Here is a 13973-nt window from a genome sequence, read left to right on the forward strand (position 1 = left end):
GTAGTACACGTTTTTCCGCCGTTTTTGGAGATGGTACACACTTTGCTGTTATGGTTAGATGGTAGAATGGTGTAAAGCTGGGCCTCCCATTGGTCCAACTTGTGGTTTCTTCTCTTTTTCTTCAACACTTGTTCACCTAGGGATAGAGGGATTGCCAGCGCATGCTGATTAAAATCTCTCTCCTGTCTTTGTCTAGCTTGGGTAAGACTCTGTTCTACACATTGCTGAACCTTTTTATACTGCAGTTGTCTTTCTGTGTTCCAATCAGTGTCTTGTGCTTTCTGTCTGCAACTAAAAAATCGCATCTTTATTTCTGAGGCAGTATGGGTATCAAAGGTATCTCTGAATTTAACAAAAATGTATTTTACAGTCTTTTTATCAGTAGCTGGCCAAGATTTGACTTCTCTTTGGGCTGCGTCACTGAGCTGACTCTTAAGTATGGTAATTTTCTGCTCTTCTGACATGGTGTAAAGTTCAAACAGGCTTCTCTTTGAAGTCGCTTAAGGTGTGCGATTCGCCTGCATACTGTGGCAGCCATGCTGCATCCAAAATTTAAGGCAATATGGGAGCCGCTGCCCCACTAGGGTTGCTGAGACTAGACTTTTCCCCACTTGTTAACCCCTGCAGGGGTGTGACTCACTGCTCCTGTTGCAGCAGGCTTTTTACTCCGCTGATGCGTTTTCCGGTGGGATCCCGGGTAACCGGGCCTCAAGCAGTGTTAGCTAGCAGTTCTCCACCCACCGTGAGTTCAGACACTGTATGCACAGTCTATCACCAGAATTCCCTTGCTACTGCAGGGACGTGAAACAAAACAACTGTTCCTTAGAAGAGTTAGGGTCCTTAGGCGCCTGTTCGTGACGCCAGAAAAGAGTCTGTGCCACCCCAGCCGGCCGCTGTGGTCACGGTACTGGTGCATGGCGGTCCGAATGCTGGTCAGGCCCAACTGGGGGCGCGTGCTAGTCTTTGTCAATTGTGGGGTTAATAAAAGGTTTGTGACGCCAGTTGAGATGTTCGACCTGGTATGACCGGGCACTGATGAAGGCCCCTGGGAGTTAGGTGGAGATGAACAGTGCCAGATGATTAACCCTTCCCAAACAGGGCTGGCTCCCAGGGGCGTTGGAGCAGGAATGGCACAGCAGAGAATAATCAGCATGAACTGAAGGTCTGCAAACAGTTCCAGAAGATTCCATACAACCCTCACAAAGGATTTTGGACGGACCTGTAGGGTGAGAGCTCAGTTTCTCTGCTGTGGCGTATGTAGCCTTCCTGCTAATTATATCTCTAGTAAACTATTCCTTGGACCGCCAGGGGTCCAAGGTGAACAGTTACTGGATCTGTGATCCCTTCCAACAAGCAGGCAACTTGAATCCTCTGGGAAAACACATACTTTCTCTTGTAACAGTGTTCTTGATTCTATATAGCTGCTGAGCCCCTTGGCAAAAGCCCTTTTCTGCTAGTTATAAAGGCCGAGCAGTCTCTCAGTTTAGCACAGACTCGGGAAGCCTCTATGGCTCTAGGAACTGATACCTTGCCTTGTGCAGCTTGTACTTTGAGAGCACACTGCTCTCCCCTGCAACTCCATGATGCTCCATATTCCTCACACTTCACTGCTCCACTAAAGCACACTACACTTCAGAAGCACCTCCTCCCCTCTGAGGAATTGTGCACACTTCCCGATCCCTTACTGAAGGGAACAAGGTAACAATGTGTGGATGCAATTATAACCGTAGAGAAATCGGCCCTCACATGCAGGCATTTTGTGGCGCTTCAGACATAGGCACCACATTTTTATCCTCAACGCTTCTGATGTCTGTCAGTGAGGTGTGCTAATTGACTTGCCAAATACATCCAAATGTCCGGTAATGCCATGCCCTCAGCTTTGCATGATGCTACAAGATGTCTAAGGGATACCCTGTGTGCCCGTTATTCCACACAAATGAAGCTATCCTGCTCTCCAGTGTCTGAGTTATACATTCGGGAATATATATAGGAGAGGGCTGTAATACAGTATTTTGGGTAAAAGGATCATTTAAATTAAACTTATTCTACCTGCAATCGATAAGTTTTCTCAATCTTTTAATTTTAGAATGTAGATGGGAAAAAGCAGGGTTACATTTAGCTGTCTGTATTCTGTCACAGATCTGGAAACAACTCTCAAACAGGCTGGTCGATTCTCTTAATAATGCGCCTCCAATCTAGAAGGAGCCATTAAGTATACAGGTAAACTGCACTTGGACCAATCCATAATGCATTCAAGCGACAAATCAGGATCTTCAAGATAACATTCGGGAGGGCCTGACTATATTTACATTGGGGTAAGTGTCATGGAATGGTGGATGTAGGAGTAGTGAAGCATCTATGAGTAGATGTGTTGCTGGGAAACAATCTGGGAGCAGGATTGGTCTGCCATTGGGTCAATGTCGTAACCCAAAGACAAGGACCGGTTCACCCTGCATCAGCCGATAGGAAAAGGAGCAATCTCAACATGCCGATGACTAACTCGGGGCCAGTGGTGAGTAATACATAAAATGCAATGACTTACCATGAAGGAATAAAACCTGGGGGAGGTAAATTACATCAGGGAGGAGGCCCAAGGACTTCAGGACACTGGGTCTACCATCACCCTGGTCAGCCCAGATATTGTCTTCCCCAGAACACCATTTACCTGGCCGCCAAGTGACCATTTTCCTAGCTGGTGGGTCTGCACTCTGGGGTTGGTCGCAATGGATACAAGTTTTCGTTCTCATTGGGTATGTGTGGAGTCTCCCATAACAAACCGGGGATCAGGGGGAGGTTATGGAGGAACACACGGGAGGGACAGACCCCTGTCCCAGCAACATAAATACAGAGTCCACGTCTCAGGGCTTCCCCCATTGGAGAGCTGGCAGGATCTGAATCATCATATGAGAGAAGCAGGAGATTATATTCTATTATACGATTGAGGAGTTTATTCACAAGGGTGACATGGAATATGCGTTGAAGAAACTGGTGGATACAAAGTTTCATTCTCAAAGGTGAGACCTCTTACATTCTGTCTGATACTGAAGAAGTGGGGGAGGTATGTGAGGAGCTGCTCACTTAACCCTTTCGCAACCATGGGATTTTCCGTTTTTGCTCCCCTTGTTCCCAGAGCCATAGCGTTTTCATTTTTTGGTCAATATGGCCATGTGAGGGCTTATTTTTTGTGGGACGAGTTGTACTTTTGAACGACATTACTGGTTTTACCATATCGTGTACGAGAAAAAGAATTCCAAGTTCGGTGAAATTGCAAAAAAAAGTGCAATATCACAGATTTTTTTTTTTTTTTTTAACCACGTTCACTGAATGCTAAAACTGACCTGCCATTCTTATTCTCCAGGTCATTACGAGTTCATAGACACCAAACATGTATAGGCTCTTTTTTAAGTAGTGAAAAAAAATTCCAAAGTTTGCTAAAAAAAAAAACAAAACGCCATTTTCCAAGACCCGTAGCGTCTCCATTTTTCAGGATCTGGGGTCGGCCGGGTGAGGGCTTATGTTTTGCGCGCCGAGCTGAAGTTTTTATTGATACCATTTTGGGGTAGATCGATGTTTTGATCGCGTTATTGCAATTTTGTTGCGACCAAAAAACGTAATTCTGGCGTTTAGAATTTTCTCGTTACGCCGTTTACCGATCGGATTATTTTTTTTATATTGATAGATCGGGCGATTCTGAACGTGTTGGTACCAAATATGTGTATGAGGTTTTTTTTATTTTATTTTGAATGGGGCAAAAGGGGGGTGATTTAAACTTTTTTTTTTTTTAATACCATTTTTTTTTTTTCCACTTTTTGCTCGCTTCTATAGTCTCCATAGGAGACTAGAAGCAGCACTTGTCTGATCGCCTCTGCTACATACAGGGGACGAGTGGATCCCCTGTATGCAGCAGAAATGCTCCTGTGCTATGAGTGCCGACCACTAGGTGGCGCTCATAGCGATCAGCTCATGACAACCACTGGAGTCTGCTGCAGACCCAGGGTTGTCATGACCACCCATCGGTGACCCGAGATCACGTGACGGGGTCACCGATGGGCAGGGTGACGCGCTTCCAGCGCAGCGCTGTTAAATGCCATTGTCAATCTGACAGCGGCATTTAACATGTTAACAGCCGCGGGTGGATCGCGATTCTACCCGCAGCTGTTGCAGGCACATATCAGCTGATTATTACAGCTGCCCGGTTCAGTGCGGGCTCAGCGCCAGAGCCCTTACTGAACCGGGGGTTACAGCCTGGTGCGTACTAATAAGTCCCAGGCTGTAAAGGGGTTAAAGACTGATACTTTTCCAGCACGGAGCTCCGTTTCTGTCGATATTAGTGTTTTATTAGAGATTTTCTTGCTGTGTTTTATTAATATTCTGCTTGCTCGTCAGTTTATGTAAACTAATTTTACTTGTAATGTGTCCAGCATTCCAGTAATCTCATCAGTATCTCAGGAGCCTTAAGCCATTGTTCAAACAGCATCTAGGCCCATTGTAGATCTGAGGGGAGGGCAGTCACCACAGGAAGTCTCACATGCAGACCCAGGTACTGAGAAAAAGAAAAGAAGCCACATGTTTAGTGGAATGACAAAGGCATAGGATCAAGACTGAGGGCCTGGAAGGATGGATGAATGAATGCATGACATATGGAGTGTTGTAGATCAGTTACCGACCGGTTAAACATGCTGCAGTTGTGGCATCTGTCGTTTGGATTTAAACTTTCTTAAAAGGATTGTTGCTACTGGATTATCTGTGCAACCATCGTTTTATCTGTCATCTGGAGGATCGGGGACTATGACTATAGACTATACTGGCACAAAGGCAGTGGAACTACCGTCCCGGGAAGGGGATCTTGTGGACCAAGACAATTGTATTTTGGACATTTACCTGGAATTGCTGTATTACCATGGATGTGAGGAATAAAATATTGTTGCATCGTTAACCTGCCTAGGTTATTATTAAAACCCACAATCTCAGAGCGTCACAATTATTTCCAGCATTGTGTGCACTTTTAAGAAGTTAAATCATGATGCAGATTTTACTTGTAAAGCTTTTTCTTCTTTTGCAGGCACTTTAGTATACGGCACCTCAGAGGGGAGCCGCACAGCTTTTGGATTTTAACATCAAGTTCTTGGCTTTGGATAGGACCTCACATCAATTTAATAACTGCAGCATGAGCCACTGAAGTTGTATTAAGAAACACCATGAACCACTAGCAATTGTAACCTTGACTAGTGGGTGGAGCTCATAGATTTAGAGATATAGTTGCTAAGACACCTAGTTCTCACTAACCCATAGATGGGGTTTGTGAGCAGGATTCTAATTGTTCCTGCAAGAAAACAGCTGTAATTCAAGCTTTGACCAGGAGATGGTGCTCAGACATAACCACATTGACTTCACTTACAGAGAAGGAGCCTAGAAGAAGCAAGGATGGCAAACAGCATCTCAGAGGCGCTGCAGGCTAGCACTAGATCACTGTCCACTGGACATCCACTGACAGCACAGGGCCTGTTAGCAGGGAAATAACCCTTCACGCTCCTCCAGCCCCAGTTATACATCTTTAGTGTCACCCTCACCTTACAAGATTGAGGCCTGTCACTTCCCCACAGTGCCTTTGGGACAAACCAAGTACCTCCCCAGGTGAGTGGTTTGTTAGGATGTTGGTAGAGAACTTTGAAAAAGGGATTTATGTAGCAGAGCTTGCTCAGAGCACGTCCACTCTCCATGCTGTCCAGGCCACATTCCCCCGGTTACTCTTCAAGTTATGTTTTCACACTGCTTATCAGTACTAGAAATTTACTACTTTAGATTCTCGCAGTCATTGGATAGCAAAAATTAACACTTGCATTAAAGACAATATGGACATTGAGATTTAAGCTTGTTTATTTTAGATTTTCAATGTAATCCAATTTCAAACAAAAGCTAGATACAAATTGAAACCAGGTAAGCACTAGTATTAGCCAACGGGAGCAGGCCTATACAAGTTTAATCAAAAAAGGTACTGAAACCCTTTGAGCAAAGCTTTCTTTCAATACAATACAGTAGTCAACTTTATTTTCATTGCACAAAATAAAAATATCCTTATCCAACTTGGCACGCTTTAAACTTTCCATTACAGTTTTCAACTGCTTTATAACTTAAGTTTCCAGAACCCACCATGGGTTTACTATTATAGAAGTATTACTTTACTCTACAAAAAGTAATAACTGCCCAAATACCAGCAGGTTTATGCCTCATTTCCTCCATCCAGAGCGTGTTTTCCACAGTGTTCCCAAGTACTTGACTTACATTTAATATAGCCACTGCAGACATCTAGGCTATATTAATGTTAATGCACCCACAATGGGAAATGCAGATTGTATGCAGCAACTGGGAGAAGAGATCAAAAAGGTCAAGTGCCTGAACACTTTGTCTCATTCCTGCAATAAGAACTAAGGTATGAAAGCAAATTCTGAATTCCCGGATTTCTTCTTATAAATCTGTCCAAGGCCAGCCTTTATTTACTGTGGAAAATCCTTGCTTCATTGAAGCGATTCAGATAATGCTTTCATAGTTTGGTAAAGCAGTGAAGCTTTTATACCTGTTACTTTCATGTTTCACCCTTACAACTATAGTCTAACATTAGAAACTTTGTTAGGGGGATATGACCAGTGCAAATGGGAAGACCACAAAAACAAATAATACCTTGTGCTTTCTGATACATTTGATTCAGTGTGCCAAAGTCCCATCATTTCACATTTTACAAGGCTAAAGCATAGATGTTTCAGAACATCCTCTCTTTCACAAGGTCCATGCAAAACGGAAAAAAAAAAAAAAAAAAAATATATGGTAAAGAAAAAAAAAAAAAAAAAGTTCAGGTACAAAGTGATGAAAGAAAATAAAAATACAAAGTTATCCAGCATGAAGGTTCACAACGTACAAGTGTTCTGGAGCATGAGTCCATATTCTTCTTGAGATTGGATAAGAAAACAAAAATTAACTGATCTTCCCAGTTTGACTGGTCACAACCTTACTCTGGCATGTACGGGCGAAGGTGATCCTCAATGGTGCCAACCGCCCAATGGGTGAGCTGTTCCTGTGGCAGGTAGAGGCAGATGCTGCATAGCTTGAGGATTGTGGCTTTGCTTTTAGGAGTCTGCAGAAATGAAAGATATATATATGTATATACACACATTGTATCTGCTTAAAAAAAAAAAAAAAAGAAAGCCAGTAAACAGACCAAGTCACTTTTATATATGGGACACTGAAAATTTTACAGTTGAAGGGCTCATTCACACGTCACTTTTATAGATCGATCACAAACCTATTACAATGTTAATTTTTTTGCAGGCAGATAGCCGGGAAAAAAAAAAAAAAAAAGCCAGCGGCAAGTTTAGTATGCAACATTGGAATTTTGCAGCAGATTGCAACAATGTATTTCTACAGCAATTACACAACATAAGCATGCTGCAGATCAATGTGTGATTTTCTTTAAAAATCTAACTTCCATGAATTTCATTCAAATTGCTGCAGATCAGATGTGCAATTTTCATGCAGTTCCAAGTTAGTTACAATTTAGGCCAGTGTGGCAATGTGAGACTAACCTGCAAGTGCTGTTTGTCTATGAAGAGGAACACTGACTGGTTAGGATTGTTCAGAACAATTCCAGCCTTGTCATTCCGGCTTAGTACATGCAGAAGATGTTTTTCATAATCACCATGATGAAATTCAAACTTTGCCTATAAAAAGGAAAAAACAAAAACACAAGTTTATGATCAAGACACCATCAGTACAAACTGATAATCAGATCTTTGAGGCTATGTGCCCACGATGCAGAAATGATCTGGATTTTTCTTGAGCGTTTCTGCATCTCCCTGGCAGAAAAACCGCATGCGGATTGTACATGCGTGTTTTCCAGCCAGGGACAAGCGGATGTGAAGCGTTCACATGCATTTCCGCTTGACAACTTGGTCACACTATATAAATCCATGCAAAAGGCATGGATTTATATAGTGTGACCTTAAAGAATGGTAAAAAATAAATCTATACTTACCTTCCGATGGCCCCCGAATGTCTTTAGTCGATCCGTCCTGGCTTGTCGGCAGCTCACGGTACACTACACTGAAGGACCTACTGTCACATGACTTACGTCAGTGCAGGTCCTTCAGTCCACCGCGATCTGCCGGCAAGCGAAGACAATGAGACCAGGGGACATCAGAAGGTAAATATTATATTTAATTTTTTTACAGGTACTATGGTACCCGGGTCCGGAGGAGAGTCTCCTCTCCTCCAGACCCAGGTACCATCCGCACATTGAAACGCTTGGATTCCGCATGTACAGATCCAGTGATGCGGATTCCATGAGTTCCAATGCAAGTCAACGGCGGCGAAAACGCAGCGCTTCCACAAAATAATTGGTAGTGCTGCGTTTTTTTTTTCCGCAATGATAATCCGCAGCGGAAATTTCTACAGCATGTGCGCAGCACATGCGGATAATCATTGGGGAACATGGCAGGCCTTCTACCATGCGTTTAAGTGTTTTTGCCGCTGTGGAAACACTTAAAAAACACATCGTGGGCACACAGCCTAAGGGTATGTTTATTCGTGCCATTTTTTCAAAAATCTCATGCACATCCCCCCCCTTGTTTTTTAATTCAGTCAGAGGGGTTTTCACCATTCTATTAAATAGGAAACAAAAACGTATCAAAACCTTATGATTTTTACGCAGTTTTGCTGCAGAAAAAAAAAAAAAAAAATGCCGCGTGTTAACATACCCTAAAGCTTCATATTTTTCCAAGACAACCATGTACAAACAGGAGCTCAACAAGGTGCCAATAAGTGTTTACCAAAAGGTCCAACTCATTCTGTAGTCACATGGCTGTATAAAATGGTATCAGTTTTATTAGCCAGTACATGTACAAAATATACTTGCCATAACAGGCCTGTAGGGTTCCTCTGATCCCTTCCATCTTGAAAACAGAAGACAAACAATCTTCTCTATATCATTCCGAGGCCAAAGTATAAAGTCCATCTCTTGAGTACATCCAATTACATCCTATAAAATGCAAACATAAGTGTTACCTTTATATCTCTATGAATGAAATGTCATTTTTATTTAAATACGCCTCACATAAAGCCATTAACACTGAAGGATGTAGCTTGGACATTGAGCAGATTGTTAGGCATTGACCTTACACAAGTAGCATGTCCAAATTCAAGCATTGGTATTTTGCTCATGTGAATGATAAATAAGACGACAAAGGGAAATCCAGAAGCCAAGTGTGAAAAGTAGAAGACTGATTCCAGCCAGGTCCTGATGGTAGTATGGCACAAACTAAAGTCAAGACAGCCACTCACTGCAGGTATGATTGGCTTTACGTTCCTGCCCACCTATGGAATGCATTACTCTGGGCCATAAAAAAGGCCAGACTAATGCATGCTGTGATTTTACTCTGTTGACCATCGGTCTGTGTAGTAAATTTCCTATGTACATTTAGCTTATCAACTACAATTGGTCTGTGTGTAGTCCATTGACATGCTTGTCTGATCGAGCTCTTACCCTGCGCATTGACTGGTAGCGAGGTGCATGAAGCTGTACTACATCCTTTTGTAGAAGCTCAAGGGAACTCTCCAAGGAATAGCTGGAATCCCGCACGCCTTTCAGAATATTTTCTTCATAGTTATTAGTCATAACTGGTATAACATCAGCCACTTCAAAGAGAGCCGACTTCTTTTTCTAGCAGAGGAAAAAAAAAAAAAAAAAGAAACAGCATGAGATGTAATAAGTGCACTCTTCTGAACTGGGTTCACAACACAGAAGCTGCAGAAGAATTACACACCCACATTTTATGTTTTCTTATAAACGTTTAGTTGAACCCACGACATTAATTCCAAACTAATGTTTTTCTCTTTTCCAAGTAATCTACTAGAATCAGGAGGACAACTTAGGCCATGATCATATCGCATACGAAAGCCATATTTGAGGATACGCCAAATGCATCAAACAGATTCTAATCACCTACTGGGGCCAAAAAGATTGTGATTTAAGAATATTAGGTGATGTAACAAAGGCAATATCCTAAATTTGATATATATGCACACTTACTTTCTCCTGCTTCCCCCGTTTATTTAACTGCACTAGACTTACATTTTTGGCTTGATGGTTTCTCAATTATCAAGAGATCACAAATTCCTGGTGACAAGATTAGAGAATCGATTTGTGGGACTCAAGTCCAGCATCCAGATCAGTGATACCTGGCAGCTAGACGGAAGGCCCACGAATCTTATACCTTACCTGCATCACATTGCATAAATGACGTGCCACATCCAGCTAATTAAATGCAGAGCCAGGGACCTCAGAAGGCAAAGCCCCCCATCACACTAAGCAAGATCGCTGCTGAGTCACAAGTTTTGTGACGCAACAGCGACCTCGCTACGTGTGACACGTAGCAGCGACCAGGCCCCTGCTGTGAGATCGCTGGTCGTGTCGAAATGGCCTGGACCATTTTTTGATCGTTGAGGTCCCGCTGGGTAGCATGCATCGGTGTGCTTGACACCTTACCAACGACCTCGTTGGTGACTCAGATCTGAGACACATAGGCGTGATTTTGCGTTGCATTGTTGGGAAGATCTGACTGTTTGACATCTCACCAGCGACCACATAGCGACGCAGCAACGATCCCTGACAGGTCGTATCGTTGTCAGGATCGCTGTAGCGTCGCTAAGTGTGACGGTACCTTAAGAGATTTGAGGGCCCTCTATCTGGTGGTTACCGCTGACCTGGATCAGAGTCCCACGAATTGATCCACTCATCTCTAGCGCAGATATCTCCTCTTTTTCATATACCTTGCTATAACATCACAGCATCTCATAAAGCAAGTTTACCAATGTGAAATCGTAAACATCATTAAGGGGAATTTCCATCACTTTGATATCGCTGGCTAATCCTTAGCATAGATCACCAATAGCAGATTAGAAGGGGATCCTCCAGCTGCAGTCACCGCCTGAGAACTCTGTACACCATTTACATCAGGCCTCTGCTGAGGTTTCAAACAGCTGATCAATTTGGATCCCTGGTATCAGATATGAGCCTTTTTATTTGGTGCCAATTTTTACAGTGGACTACCAATGGGGGCATAGCTCAAAATGGCAATAAACAGAGCAGCCTAGACATGCCCCCAAAGAATCCTGTGGGCAACATACACTTGAAAACACCATAGAAATTAGCACCAAGTAAAAAGTGCCGTGCCCATATCTCTGGAACCATATGGAGGATTAAAAAAAACAACATATGGAAATACTCAAGGGGAGCAGCAGGAATAAAATAAGAGCAAAAACTGGTCACTCGAATGAATCAGTGCCTCGCTGTTCAATTGCAACTAGGTATGTTTTACTCAAACACTACAGGATTTCAAGTAAGTTTAGAAAGCAGTCTGTCTTTTGTTCGCCCCAGTTTATTTCGCAGGCCATCACTTGGGTCAGTGTGGAGAGAAGTCCGTCCTGGACTAAGCAGGTCTCTCGCTATGGTCCCAGTCCAGTGTTTCACAGTAAAACATGTTGCTCAGCCAGGCTTGGATACATGCTCCTTGTGGGTTCAGCAACATAAATCTTGAGGTCAGGTCACTTTAAAGAAGTTGTCCACTACTTGGACACCTCCTTCTCATACCCCTCGGTATCGACACTCGCTCTCCCCTGGGCTCTCGTGCGGTTGTTGTGACACGTAATGCCGGTCCCCAATCAGCGTCTGCATCACTGTCCTCGCCTCCAGTCAAATTGAACATGAAAGTCAGGAGCAGCCCCAGCCCGGATTTCCTCTTCATCTCAAGGCAGAGACAGTGACCCCAGCTGATTGGGCGCCAGCATCACAACAACCGCACTGGAGCCCCGGGAATGTGAATGCTGACACCGTGGGAAAGGAGACTGCACGGGAGGTGAGTATAAGATTTTTTATTTTAATCGGGCTAAACATTTAGTTCAAGAAGGGGTTGTCCAAGTAGTGGACAACCGCTTTAAATATGAGTACTGGAAAAAAGTTATATAATCAATGAAAAGCCAATTTAGTCTGTTCCTAGGCTGACAACCAATATGGCTGCCATTACGTTATACACAGCAGTTTTAGCTCTGGGGCAGAGAGCTCATCTCTGCATGTGACAGATATACCACTTAGGAGTCCACCCCAGCTGCTAGCTGTCATCTCCAGCTTTCCCAGGAACAGATGAGCTGCTCAATAACTTTAGTTTGTGCTGTGGCCACTGATCAGATTGTCTGGAGGACAATTTACCTTATCTTTGAACACAAAAGCGATGTACATCTTGAAGTCAAACTGGTCAGCTAGAGACTCTTTCTTCTTCCTTAGCTGAGAGCGCAGTCTGTTCAGAGCCTGCTTCTTCCGTGAGTTGGGGTCCCCCATTTTTTTTTGTAATGCCACCAAAAAGGCCTACGAAACTTCTAAAATTATCGCTAAATTTCGGGTATTTTCTTTTTGTGCACGTGAGACACCGAAGTCAACAGAAACAAGCCATGCTACCTCCTTCCAATGACTGACTCAGTCAGGTCAGCACTACTAGAGACAGGCCTGTCATACTACCGGGGTCAGGAAACAGAGTGGCCGGGCAACTGACAGGAAGGAGGTTATCATCTGATGAAACTAAGAGAGGCATCATATACATGGAGAAAACCAGAAACACAACTGTTAAAATGCTAGGGGGGGGGGGGGGGGGGGAGATGGGCCAACAATGGAAAAAAAACAAAGATGTCACCGGCTACTATCCTACACCATAAAATCAAAAGCCATCCTGCTTGGTAGGCCTCCCTGCGCACAGAAAGGAAAACTAAGACTGCTCAGCCAGCCCCGAGGTTGCATCATAAGAGAAGAGATGACGTCACTGGACTTCTACAGATCCCCTTGTCCTCCTACTACAGTGCAAAAAACAGCTGGAGATTATTTCTTCGTCTGACAGGTGGGGGTGGGGTGTTCACAGCAGAGTCGCCCCAAAATACCGGGCTTGGGGGCAGAGAGGAAGCCCATGTGGAAGATCAGCCGACACCCCATAGGGAGGAACACCATGATGGCGGGTGTACAATAGGAGAGACTGACCCTGACACCAGCTAGATGAGGGGTCACCGGTAAGGAGTACAGGAGGGCATGTCGTGATCAGAGGCGACAGAACGAAAATGACACACGGACTTGTATGTGTGGGATTGTGCGATAGTCGGCCGATCAGTGCGGGGAGTACACGAGGGGCTGTCTGCTGTCCTAGCCACGCCGGCTACCTGTCATGTCTGCTGGAGGCGGAGCGCTGCTGTCAGGATGGCGGATCAGCGGTCTGTTCAGGGGCAGGCTGGTGGCGAGGAGAGTGACGACTCCGGGGGGATCCATGTCAAGAAAACACCAGGGACCCCAACGGACCCCTCTGCTTGTGAGCCGCACTGCTCAGCGGGCTGTACAGCCTACTCCACCCCGACCCACCCATACTCCGGACCGGGGGTCTCGCTGTGAGAGGGGGAGGAGGCGGCAGGCCAAGGCCTCGATACCACGCAGTCCAGGAACTGACGAAAACCCCGGCTCGTCTTCGCTTATGTTCTCCAAGAAGGCAGCGCGAACACGCAGAGGCGTCACAGCCCGGGAGCCGTCCACACAGCCAGCAGCACAACACACAGAAGGAGAAGATGGCCGCCGCTGCGTCACCTCCTGCCTTCTCCCGCCAGGGAGCCTCCGGGTTATACCATTACCAGACAGAGGGAGCGCTTATTTACTACATTACTGGACTCGTCCAACTCCATTCTAAAAGCCATAGAAAGGACACAATTCAATGTGTAATATTAAAGCACTCCACAATTAGCATCTGAATAGCATAGCAACAGCTCCACACGGTATTATGACACCCCCCTCCACAAATGGTAGCGCCCACATTGGCGAGCACTATGTTTAGCCGAGCAGCTGATGACGTCTCCTCACATGACAAGAGGGAAAGCTCGTTAGTGTGGGCTTCACTAAACTT

General features: G+C 44.5%; 1 protein-coding gene across 1 annotated transcript; it reads right to left on the reverse strand.

Moving 5' to 3' along the window:
- Window positions 1–5859: 5859 nt before the first annotated feature.
- On the reverse strand, window positions 5860–13581 carry CUNH6orf62 (chromosome unknown C6orf62 homolog). Its single transcript, XM_073678859.1, has 5 exons — window positions 12254–13581; window positions 9533–9709; window positions 8906–9028; window positions 7578–7712; window positions 5860–7129 (listed from the first exon to the last, which is right to left on the reverse strand). The coding sequence occupies exons 1-5, from the start codon at window positions 12380–12382 to the stop codon at window positions 7004–7006; spliced, it is 690 nt and encodes a 229-aa protein (XP_073534960.1). The 5' UTR covers window positions 12383–13581; the 3' UTR covers window positions 5860–7003.
- Window positions 13582–13973: the final 392 nt, after the last annotated feature.

The sequence above is a fragment of the Phyllobates terribilis genome, unplaced genomic scaffold (genome assembly GCF_046119375.1).
Source record: "Phyllobates terribilis strain yellow unplaced genomic scaffold, ASM4611937v1 Scaffold_4__5_contigs__length_816908805, whole genome shotgun sequence".
Lineage (NCBI taxonomy): Eukaryota > Metazoa > Chordata > Amphibia > Anura > Dendrobatidae > Phyllobates > Phyllobates terribilis.

Coding starts and splice junctions, on each gene's coding strand:
- CUNH6orf62 (XM_073678859.1), bottom strand. CDS start 12,382: ATGGGGGACCCCAACTCACGGAAGAAGCAGGCTCTGAACAGACTGCGC. Junction 7,713..8,905: donor AACCCTACAGGCCTGTTATG/GCAAGTATATTT, acceptor TCCTTTTTATAG/GCAAAGTTTGAATTTCATCA. Junction 7,130..7,577: donor TAGACAAACAGCACTTGCAG/GTTAGTCTCACA, acceptor TCATTTCTGCAG/ACTCCTAAAAGCAAAGCCAC.